Raw genomic sequence first — 12,426 nt, 5'->3', positions numbered from 1 at the left:
AGCTCGTCAGGAAAGGAAAATTCCATTTTCCTGACAGCTCCATGTTAGCACAGCTGGGATTTAACTAGCCACACACAGGAGGATAATGCCAGACCAATTTAATTTTGACTGGAAGCAGAGGCCAAGACACCCCTGCCAAAATCAGCAGTAGTCAAAGTCGCAGGTTTTATACAATAATGAGTCATGAAGGTATGAACAGAAGATCACGTAGCCGCTTTGCAGATTGTTTCTGGGGAAATTCGGCACACTGCTGCCCAAGAGGTTGAAACCCCTGTAGTGGAAGCCAAAGAGATGGTCTTGACCAGCCATGTATTACTCTACTAGAAGCTCTCAAACCTTTCCATGCACCGTTAGGGATGGTGAAAAGATGGTCTGACTTCCTGAGCTTGGCAGTAACGTCCACATAGTCTCTCAATGAATGCCCAACATCCAGTGGACTTGGTGTAACTTAAATGTAAAAGTAGGGTAGTTGATATGTGATGTGATCAGTAGAAATATGTAATTGTAGATCTAGTTTGATTCCGTGTTATTACGGATAAGTATTCGGTCATAGACATATGTTCACCAATTAGCATTTGAAAGGACAGAGCAAGCTTCTAGGCTAGAGTTGACACCTAGATGCCAATAAAATGTTCTCACCTATATAGCCAGAGTTTGCCACCTTCTTGAACCTAAAAGAAGAATCCTAGTCATTTCAGCTACATGAGTCAGCAGGAGACCACGAGAAGGCTCTGAATTCTACCAATAGATCAGGGGAATCCTTTTAATCTTTCATTAAAGTTAAAATATTAGTTGTAGAGAGATGGAAAAACTTCCTTCTAATTGGACATGTAAAACTGTATTTGTAGCCTCTCTAGAATCCCGTAGAAACACACAAAACGGTTATTACTGTTGCGATTGGACTGACACGCTGGTTTTGGAAATCCTATCCCTGACCCAGTAATCCAAACCGTTTCTGGCCCATTCGAGATTGGCCACTTCAGAACACAGAATGTCCTGTGGGCTGGTACAGGAACACCCCCCCGGGTTGATTGGCCAAGGGCTAAAGTCCAGCCCACATCCATATTTCAATAAATTGAGGACCCTGAGATATGGACGGTGTGATTCATATGGAGCCAGTTCCATATGACTGGTGAATTGCGGACTTTCTTTGACTTGCTCCAGTCACAGGATAAATCTTGGTAAAAGTTTTATTTCTATTTTTATTCCCTTTTTGTTTTATAGTGAATAGCCAATTGTGTGTGTTTTTGTCATTTTCTGTAACTTTGTTTCTTTTTACATATTTTATGCAATTCCCACTTTTGGGATATTAAATATTTAAATTAATCAGTGACTTCTGTGTACTTAAGCTCGGCTCGTATCTCTGGATAGATTTTTGAATTGTAGTGTCTATGTGCTCGATCTACGTCCATTGCCAATCTGTATGCAATTGCACTGCGTGCTGGCAGATTGCATGCAGATTGTAAAGTAGCAGATCTGCCAGACTGAGATCTGTGTGTGTGTGGTGGCCCAGCAAACCAGTCTGCTTGCAAACTGTTGGCTGGTGGCAAGCTACCGTTTGTTGTGTGTCTGGTGTGGTGGGGGGGGGGGGGGTGTGGACAGTGGAAGAGTGATTAACATCGGGGTTCTAGCTTGTAGGATAGATGGAGGAATCCTAGAATGGTGTGCTAATTGCTAGGCTGCTCCCCAATCCTTGTAGTGCACCAGATTGTATGTAAGACTCGTATCTGCCTGTGTGTGGTCAGTCAGCTGGATTGGAGTGGAGTCTCCCTCTAGTAGTGGCCAGAGGTAGTGCGGGCTGTGAAAGTATATCACGGCAAGTCTTATATGCTCAAAGTAAGTCCCCCTCATTATCTCTTTACCCCAGTCACGGACAGGGGCGGACTGACCATTTGGAAACTTGGGCACTGCCCGAGGGCCTGGGGTCAGTAGGGGGCCCCATGAGATGCCCCTGGTACCTTTTTCATAGGCTTTTTTGAGTTTGGGCAAGGACACAGGGGCCCCATGATCCCCTATTGCCTGGGGGCCCCATGAGTTATCAATCCACCCCTGGTCATGGACCACGCCTCAGCTAGTCGCTGTAGGCATGTATGTGATCCGTGACACTTGGGTCCTGGGAATTTTCCAAATGGAACATCGGGAATGTAATATCTTGCGTTATGTGAAACCTGGAGACAACTTTGGGTACGAGTCATAGCATTGGTCTAAGCATGACCCTATCCAGAAAGTAAGAAAGAAAGAAAGAAAGAAAGAAAGAAAGAAAGAGTTCTTTAAACCCTAAGGCTGCCAGTTCTGAAACTCTTCTGGCTGAGAATGAGAAACTATGAGAATGAGCTATGAGAAACGCTGTTTACAGAGTAAGATGCCAAAGTGAGACAGGATGACTGAAGGTGTCTAATGAGAGGAAGTTCAACACCAGAGACAAGTCCCATTTCAGCTGCCTTAAAGAATTGAACCACTAAAGAGGCCGATACCCATAGGGTACCTGTAAAAGAGGGCAGAAGAATGAGTCTTCAGAGTACTCACAGAGAGACCCATATCCAATCCCGCCTGGAGGAATTCCAGCCATGCCTGTTTGCAAACTCTATGAACTTGCTCCATATTCTGCTATAGGCTGTGTTGGTGCTGTCCTTTCTGACTCTCCAAGGTACCTGTGACCTTAGCTGAGCATTCTAGATCGATCAGCCTTTGGCTTTCAAGACCCAGGCCATCAGCCTGCGTTTCTCTGGAGCAGGGTGCCGAATGGGCCCTGCATGAGCAGATCTGGTGTCACTGGCAGAGGGCATGGCAATCTGATGTTCAATGAATGGAGGAGTGGGTACCAGGTTCCTCTTCAGCCAATCCAGTATTACTGACATAACTGTCACTTTCTCCTGGTGTATTCTGCGCAGCAAGCTGAGTATCTCTAGAATTGGAAGGAAGGCGTACGCGGTCTTGAAATTCCATGCCACTGTCAATGCATCCACCCGCATAGCTTGTGGGTGACTGATCCTGGAAAAAAAATGTGGTAGTCTGGTATTCTACGGAGAAGCAAGCAGGTCTATCTCTGGAAGAAATGCCCATGCCACTATGCTCCGAAAAACTTGAGGTGACAGGGCCCACTCATTCAAACTCGTTCTGGATAGATAATCCACCTAGGTATTCAAGCTGTTAGTTGTAAGTTGGCTTGGGCCCATTTCATAATTGGAGTAACCTCCCTCAGAAGAGTTATGCTGCGGGTGCCCCCCTGTCAGCAAATGTAGGCCACTGCCGTTGTATTGTCCAACTTCATCAGAACGGGTGCACCCTGTTTGAGCCTTCTGAAAGCCAGGAGTGTTTGGAATGCTACCCTCAATGTTGGAAACCATACTAACAACCCGCAATGATCATTGCCCCTGGGCCCAGTGATCTCCACATAGGACTCCCCAGCCAGCTTCGCTGGCATCTGAATGAACCACCTGCCTCTGTATCGCAAGCAACGAATGGCATTGTAGGAGATTCTGCCATCTCGACCACCATTCCAGGCTCATTCTCATCTGGGAAATGATATGTATCTTCTGCTCAAGATCCTCCAATCTCCATTGCTCTAAGAGCCCTACCTGCAGGGGACATTAATTCCATTACGCTCATTTGATAATCGGAATAGCCGAGGTCATAATTTCTATCAGCCACATACATTCTATTGCTGGAAGGTAGAACCTCTTTTTGGCTGTCGACATCGTGTTCAGGATGCATGATATCTTGTCCTCCGGTAATGCCACTGATGCTGCCAGAGCGGTCATTTCTGCGCCTAGGTACACCAGGTTCTGGGCTGGCACAAGGTGACTCTTCTCCAGGTTGATTAACTATCCAAAGTTCTCTAGTGTCTCCATGGTTATCATCCGGAGTGACAGAAGCATCTCTCTGTCTTGATTCAGAAGCAGGATGTTGTCCAAGTAGTGATATATTCGCATTCCCTGTGACCTCTAGGGCCAGAAGAATCTTCATGAATACTCTGGGTGATGTGGTCAGCCCTAAGGGTAGGCATACAAACTGGTATTGGAGCTGCCCCAGAAATTTCTGAAAAGACTGGGGCTACCGCCACATGGAAATATGCGTCCTTGAGGACCACTGATAGAAGCCAGTGAATTTTTGTATGCTGCCCCTCTTCTGAGAAACAGCCTCTGATCCTGGGGAATAAACACAGATTTCTCCCCTGTGGCTTTTGTGATAGCAGTGTTTAATTTATTTCCAAACAGGGACTGCCCTTCAAATAGTATCTTACACCTTCCTTGTTTGGAGCCTGGGTCCGCCACCCAGGCCTCAGCCATAGGGCTCTTCTGGCTGTTACTGCATTAAGCATGATCCTGGACAACATCTTAATTAGGTCAATGGATGCCTCCACCATAAAAGAAACCATTAGCTTCAAATTGGCAAAGGAGGCTAAGACCCGGCTTTGCTCAGGTCACTTCCCACTGACACTTCTGACTTCTGAACCCAGGACTCCATGGTCTTTGAAATAGCCTCTAAAGCCATAGAAGGTCTACACGCCCCACCAGCAAGTGTGAAGATCTTTTTAAAATTCACATCCACACTTCTATCCAACACGTCCCTGAATGTCACTGCATCATCTAGCGGAAGGGTTAAGTGTCTAACGAGGTACATAATTGCTTTGTCCACCACTGGAGGCTCCTCCAAACTCCTAATATTCTCAGACTTGAAGGGGTATAGTTTTGCCAACCGATTCTTGAAAGTGATTCTCTTATCTGCTTGATCTACTCAAAAGTAATTATGTCCTGAATTTCTTCCACGTACGGGAAATTCACTCCCTCCTTTTTCATGTTTGTGAAAAGCTTCCTCTGCTTCTTCTCCAATTCTTCCCTGGTGTCTTTCCAAAGCAGAGCCTGTCAAATCTCTTTCACAAAAGGCTGGACCAAGGCAAAATCAAAATCATCATAATGGCCCTCATCCTCATCCGAGGAAACCGCATCTGAGGCCGAAGGCTCCTGGGCCTCTGGAATCACCTGAGTAGCTGGCGGCACCTGCAGAGACAAGGAGCGAGAGGTGGATGAAACTGGAGTGACTGAAGCCTTTGGTGTCACCTCAAATGTCTGCTTCATTAGAGATACCATCTCCGCCTTATCGGGCTCTTGGTGTTTGGTTGCTTCTTTGAAGCAAGACTCACAAGCCATATTGCCTGGCATGGCTCTTCTAGGGCATACCCAGCATCCTCCTGTTCTGGGTTGCTCATGATGTGAATCTCTGCTGTATTGTGATGGGGAGTGTAGCAATTGTGCACATAGATATAGACGCGGTCATCCATCTTGCTCAAGATTCCCCATCTTGTATCATTCTCTCTCCCTCCAATCCCCCTCCCTCAGGAATGTGGTGTGTGTGTTTGCTGGGTTCACAAGGACATCAGGCACAGTTGGATACACATCATGGTTGTAATCCCAAATTAGCTGGTGCCCAGGTGTCTGTTAGCTTCTCGCACAGAGATGATCGTAAAGCTATAAACCAGTCCTTCGCTGGACATGAAACACATTCCAGAATAGCCGTAAAACATACATCCCATTTAAAAACCACTTTTCATAACTTAAAATAGGGAATACATACAATCGAACAAAGCATATATTCGGATAGCTCAGTTTAATGCGAGTTGCCTGATATCTTACACCCCTAGATTACGTCTACCCGAGAGCAGAAAAGCGATATCTCTTTAACCGTCACAGGTAGATATGTCATATCTGATATCTAGATGTTCAGCAGATGATTCTGCATATTATCCTATCAGTGGATAGGATGCTACATGTACCTATGGAAGATTATTGACCATGGTATAAACATATGAGGGATTTGGTCATAGCAGAGTTCCCCGCCTAAACACCCTCCCCAAATGAGGCAATTGGTTCTCTGCTTTAAGGAGAAACCCTGCTGGTGGACTAGAAAATAGGTTGTCAGGTCTGAGAGAGTTAAGTTGAAGAATTCTCCCTTTTTAACATCAGGAACCAACTTCAGAGAACAGGACCCTTTTTTCAGGACCTTGATCTGCTTAAACCAAGGCTGACGACAAGTATTCTACCTCTCTAAACTTCTTTCTGTTATCTCTCTTTTGTGGTATTGCTCTCTGTATTTATATATATATATATATATATATATATATATATATATATATATTGGCTACATCTTTGTCTGTAAATATTTTTATTGCACCCTTTTGACCTTTTTAGTAATAAATCCTATTTTCTGAAAAGTGTTGAACTGTTTCTAAAGCTCTTTAACGCAAACTAAGAATCCCTATCTCTGAAGAGCCCTACTGTGTGTTTTAAAACCTCTGGATACATCTGCCTGCGCTGACAGTGTGTATCCAGACGCTTATTCAAACATCATAGTGTTACTGCTAAGATTGGTGAGTTTCCTTCTTCTCTGTACAAAAAGGCAGTGGTGGCAGTGTGAAGGGTTAATTGCGTAATTAACCTGACCCAATAACACATAGATTTTGGTCCATTAGCTAGAAAATCTTTGTGCAGGGTGCAGCTGAGCGTGGCATTGTTACGCACGTGACAGCGCGGTTTTAGATTGGCTAGTCCTTCGGTCACAAGTTGGTGAGAAGGGCTGGGGGTCTGACACCGTGACTGTCACAGGGAGCACTGAGCCCTAGAGGCTGAAAGGGAACGTGAGGCCTCTGTTCTTCTCCGGAAATGTCGGTCTTCTCTTGCAGATGACCGTCTACTACTCCTTTCTTAGCCTCCTCATTCTGATAGTTGGGAAGGATCAGGACCAAACCCTGAGGAGCCAAAAAGAAGGAAAAATAGTCATTGACTGGAAAACAACAAAATGAACATCCGCATCTGACAATGTCTCCCCTACCTTCTTTGAGAGCACTGGACTTTAGAGGGGGTGGGCATGTTATCACTGCTGTAAAAAAAAAACCAAGAGCATGAAGCAGAGCAATACAGCAGGTAGAATCACAAGAGCACAGCCTTGCAGGTGCAAAGCATACCTGAAGGAGAGAGAGGGAATAGCAGGCACAGGCAGCTGCAGGAGCACAAAATCACATAGCAGCCAGATGCTTCAGCCAGAAGCATCTTTATATTTTGGCTCCCTTAAGTCTTGCCCCGCCTCCCCTCTCCCAATTGGCCGAGCGGTCTTGCACATTTTCAGAGCGGACCACAGAGTGTGCTCCATGCTGGCCCGCACACACTGACCCAGCAGCACTGGTAAAAAGTGTGGAGATCAGCGCTTCTCCCCCTAACAGTGGCACAGCTCTTCCATACCACTGTGCCATCATCCCCAGCAGCCGCCATGGAAGGAGTTTACCCCTGCCAGCTGCCGCCGAGGAACTCTGACCAAAGGTGTAGCATCCCATAAGCCGGCAGTACTTTACCACAGCCTGATGCCACCCCGAGGACCAGCAGTGGGACTCCCTGCTCAAATTGATGTTAACAGAGGAGTACAGGGACCGCGTCCAATCTTGAGAGCAATTCTGGATGGACAGCCAGCATTTAGACTAGGTTGGAGGGGGGACTTCACCTGTCCTGATTGCTGGAGCAAGAAAAAGAAACGCCTAGGCTGAGAAGGGCCAAAAATGTATTGAGTTACATCCTGATCAGGCAGGGGGTGGGCAGGGCCTCACCCAGCTGTGCTGACATGGAGCCGTCAGGAAAACATCAGTAAACCAAACCAATGAAGGTAAGACAAGGAAATCTTGATAGGTCCCATGAGAAGGACAAAAAAGGAACATGGTCTCTGTCTCTGCCTCAAATTTATGGGAGTAGGGTCCTATGGGGTAGAAGTGAGGGCGGAGTTACCCCAAACATATGCTGCATGGAGTCAGTCAAGAAAGCTTTTTTACAAGGTTAATTTATATGCAAAATTATTCACATCAATCAACATAGATAAAAGTAGGTACAAATCATAGGCCACTCAAGAGAATTGCTAGCTCTTGTGGACCCATCTCATAACCAGAGAAATTTAGAACTATATTACTTAAAGTGATCGTGGCTATAGTGGTTGAACCTCCTTATTATTTTTTGTCTTTCTCTTATCTTTACTCCTTAAACTTTTTCTTTGTACATCTTGTGTTTGAGGGGTTTGGACTTTTTTTTGCACAGATGAAGCATGGAGCGACTGCACCTGCGCTCCAAGCCTCATTGTGAAGCCGATTTCCAGTTTACAACTTCCGGTTTCCGGCTTCTGTGGCATTACTGTATACATGTCATATCACTATAATGGAGTACAGGGGAGCTGGGATATACATTACTGTATACACGTCATATCACTATAATGGTGTACAGGGGAGCTGGGATATACATTACTGTATACACGTCATATCACTATAATGGTGTACAGGGGAGCTGGGATATACATTACTGTATACATGTCAAATCACTATAATGGAGTACAGGGGAGCTGGGATATACATACTGTATACATGTCATATCACTATAATGGAGTACAGGGGAGATGGGATATACATTACTGTATACATGTCAAATCACTATAATGGAGTACAGGGGAGCTGGGATATACATTACTGTATACATGTCAAATCACTATAATGGAGTACAGGGGAGCTGGGATATACATTACTATATACATGTCATATCACTATAATGGAGTACAGGGGAGCTGGGATATACATTACTGTATACACGTCATATCACTATAACGGAGTACAGGGGAGCTGGGATATACATTACTGTATACACGTCATATCACTATAACGGAGTACAGGGGAGCTGGGATATACATTACTGTATACATGTCATATCACTATAATGGAGTACAGAGGAGCTGGGATATACATTACTGTGTACAGTTTTATATTTTGGACTATTTATTCTAAAGAAAAATTTAATTTCATAAGCTTTAAGGGGACGTGGTTGGGGGTGGGCCGGGGTGGGGTTTGGGGCGGGCCGGGGGTGGGGTTGGGGGCAGACCTGGGCAAGGTTGGGTGGGGCAACTGGTGGAGAGTAAGTTTTGTGACCGGCTAGTAGAACTGGACTAGAAATTTTAACCCCTGCCTTAAAGAGTTACTAAACCCAGGACCCTGCATTCACTATATCTGATCTCCCACAGTACACAGAAAATGGAAATGCAATTTTAATAGTAAATATAAACTGCTAAATACCTTTGCTCATCAGCAGTATATAGCAGTCTTGTGACTTCTATCAGTGTCCAGCAGAGTACTGGTTACAGCTTGCAGGTGGAGTTTTCATTCTCCTGTAGGAGGATGCAGGACCCCTGACCTCTATCTGGACAGTGCTAATTGGCTCTGTGTTGATCACATGCACTCACATCATATGACGTCCTCCCAGAACAAGAGAACCACCTTGCGCCTGTCATTTCCTTATATGGCAGGCAAGAGGCGGTTAAGGAACACATTTGGTTTTTTCTTGCATCATTTCTTTGACTGGAACACTGTATCACGGTTTATTTGGGACAGTGGACTTTTTATTATTTTTTTATTATCTCACACTGTTGATATAATCACTATTGTTTGTTTAATTTTTGTGCTGTAATGTTATTTTTATGTTTGGTGATTTGTTTACCTTATGAATAGCAGCATTAATTATTTGGATTACATATAAATTTAAAGGGTTTTTAGGCGTGGGTTAATTTCACATACATTAATGGCTGTGTGTTGAGTTATTATGAGGGGACAGCAAATTTACACTGTTATACAAGCTGTACACTCACTACTTTACATTGTAGCAAAGTGTAATTTCTTCAGTGTTCTCACATGAAAAGATATAATAAAATATTTACAAAAATGTAAGGGGTGTACTCACTTCTGTGAGAAACTGTATGCAAAGTGCTGTGTAAATTGAGAGCACTATATAAGTAACTGAAATAAATAATAAGAACTAGATCTGCTTATTAGGTGGATAGGTCCTCAGTTCGCTGAATACAGTAAGTCCCTGACCTACGAACATCAGAGTTGCAAACTTTCACATATACGAATGGACCTCGCATTACGAACATTTGTAGATGCGAACAAATCATGAAAGTAGCTCACATGTCTGTTGCACATTGTCACATTTTTGCTGCAGTGTGCTTTCTGTACAGTGCGATAGTGTACAGTAGTACAGTGCTCAATCAGAGCCCAGGATGTTCAGAAGCAAGAGGAAAAGCAGTGGTGATGTGGAGGGGACTGTTAGGAAGCACAAAGCAATAACCATGGAAAAAGAAGTGAAAATACTTGAGAGATTGGACCAAGGCGAAAAGATGGTAGACATAGCTTATTCTTATAACATGAATCATTCAACCACTGGCAAAATTCTAAAGAATAAGGCCAAGATCATGGAACATGTGAAGTCTGCTATGCTAATGAAGTCAATAATAATATCTAAAAAGCGTGTTAAAATGATAGAGGAGATGGAGAAACTTCTCAGTGTGTGGATGCAGGATCAGCATCAGCGTCTAGTCCCACTCAGCTTAATGCTTATTCAAGAAAAAGCTAAAAGCCTGTTTGAAGACTTAAAGAAAAAAACGGGGTGAATCTTATACTGCCAGCCATGGATGGTTTAACAGATTCAAGGCTAGAGCCAACCTTCACAACATAAAAGTAAGTGGTGAGGCTGCAAGTGCAGATACCATAGCTGCCCAAGAATTTCCAGAAACACTTAGAGAAAGTATTCATGAAGGTGCTTATTTACCCCAACAGGCTTTTAACATTGATGAGACAGGACTGTACTGGAAGAGTATGCCAGAATAAAGTTACATCAGTACAGAGGAAATGGTGATGCCAGGCTTCAAAGCAGCAAAGGAAAGACTTACTCTGTTGTTTGATGGCAATGCTTCCAGCGATATGCAACTAAAGCCTCTTTTAGTTTACCATTCAGAGAACTCAAGAGCCCTCAAAATCATAGCCAAGGGCTCTCTACCTGCTGTGTGGAAGAGTAACTCCAAAGCCTGGGTTACACAGGCCATTTTTCAGGACTGTTTTTTCCACCACTTTATTCCACAGATAGAGAAATATTGTTTGGAGAAAAATATCCCATTCAACATACTTTTTCTGCTTGACAATGCACCGGGTCACCCCCAATTCATGGATGACTTTCATCCCAACGTCAAAGTAGTGCATCTGCCACCGAATACTCATCCGACCTATGGTCTAAGGAGTTATTGCGACTTCTAAGAAATACTATTTACATCACACTTTTTGTGAGGCAGTGAAGGCAATTCATGAAACAGGAACAACCTTGTGACAATCTTGGAAGGACTATAACATCTATAAGGCCATAAAAAACATCAACTTTGCTTGGCATGAGGTTCTGGCTGTTACCATGAATAGGGTTTGGAAGAACCTTTGCCCGCAGTTTGTTCATGAAGTTCATGGACTTGAGAAGATGGGTAAGGAGTCCAAAGATATCTTCAGCAACTTAATGACCCTTAGCAAGAAACTGGAGCTAGATCTGCAAGAGGACAACATCATTGAACTCCTTGCTCTGCAAGAAGAGGAGCTTACTAATGAGGGCCTGATGGAATTAGAGACCAAGCGAAAAGATGAAGAGAGCCAAAAGGAAGATGTAACTGAAGAACCAAAGAAATTCACAACACAGAGAATGGAAAAGGGATTTTTTATATTTGAAGAGACACTGTTAATTTTTGAGGCACAGGACCCCAACATAGAATGATACACAAAGGTTGCAGCAGCCATTCAGAATGCCATCCAATGCTACAGAGTCATTTATGATAAGAAAAAAAGAGCTACTTCTCAGACATCACTGGATCATTTTTCAAGAGGACAGAATTTAATCCATCAAAAAACCTCTGTCATCAACATCAGGTGTGAGTGAAATTCTATCTTGCCCTCCATCTCCTATTGCTGATGATCCTTCAGCTCCATCAACATCAGGTGTGGGCCAATTCCATCTTTCCCTCCATCTCCTATTGCTGATGATCCTTCAGCTTCACCATTTCCCACCTACCCTCCCTCCTCCAGTTAGTAACTCTCTTCTTGTCAGTTCACTCAATCCCCTATATGGCAGTTGTTGTACTGTACTGTACCGCCATTTTAAGGTAACTGTAAAAGTAAAAATAGTTTACTTACAGTATTTTTGTGTGTGTTTGTTTTTCTAAGCTTTACTTTTTATATTTGTATCAAAGGTGTATAAATCTCACTTTGTCAGGCTTATGAACGAATCCAACTTATGAACGTTCTCCCGAAACGGAACTCAGATACCAAAAGACTGTTCACATTGACAACCCTGCCTCAGGTCTTAATGCTGCTTAGGACAGACTTAGAATAGCTTCAGAAGCCATTGAGGATGCTTTATTTAACCTCTCTGGAGGTATTCCCGAGTGTAGCTCGGGGTAAAGTTTCAGCACCACAAGCGGTAACCCCGAGCTACACTCGGAAATACCTTGCAGCGTTGCTCCGGGATCTCTTCTGCACTTACCTTGTCCTGTGCTCTCGCGATGTCCCCCCTGTAGTGTCCCTGGCAATGTCCTCCGGCCGAA

The 12,426-nt window shown here is 44.0% G+C and overlaps 1 protein-coding gene across 1 annotated transcript; it reads left to right on the top strand.

The window, feature by feature from the left end:
* The first annotated feature begins 10,071 nt into the window (after positions 1 to 10,071).
* On the top strand, positions 10,072 to 10,461 carry LOC149473361 (putative CENPB DNA-binding domain-containing protein 1). The gene has a single exon (XM_089681486.1). It carries the CDS (start codon positions 10,072 to 10,074, stop codon positions 10,459 to 10,461), a length of 390 nt encoding a protein of 129 aa, XP_089537612.1.
* The last annotated feature ends 1,965 nt before the right edge of the window (positions 10,462 to 12,426 follow it).

The sequence above is a fragment of the Staurois parvus genome, unplaced genomic scaffold (assembly GCF_062004578.1).
Source record: "Staurois parvus isolate SC_StPar_1 unplaced genomic scaffold, SC_StPar_1.0 ptg000017l, whole genome shotgun sequence".
Taxonomy (NCBI): domain Eukaryota; kingdom Metazoa; phylum Chordata; class Amphibia; order Anura; family Ranidae; genus Staurois; species Staurois parvus.
Note: the sequence above shows the minus strand (reverse complement) of the source record. Positions and strands in the feature narration are given on the sequence as shown.

Excerpts from the sequence above, each read along its gene's own strand:
- LOC149473361 (XM_089681486.1), top strand. The coding sequence starts at position 10,072 with ATGTTCAGAAGCAAGAGGAAAAGCAGTGGTGATGTGGAGGGGACTGTT.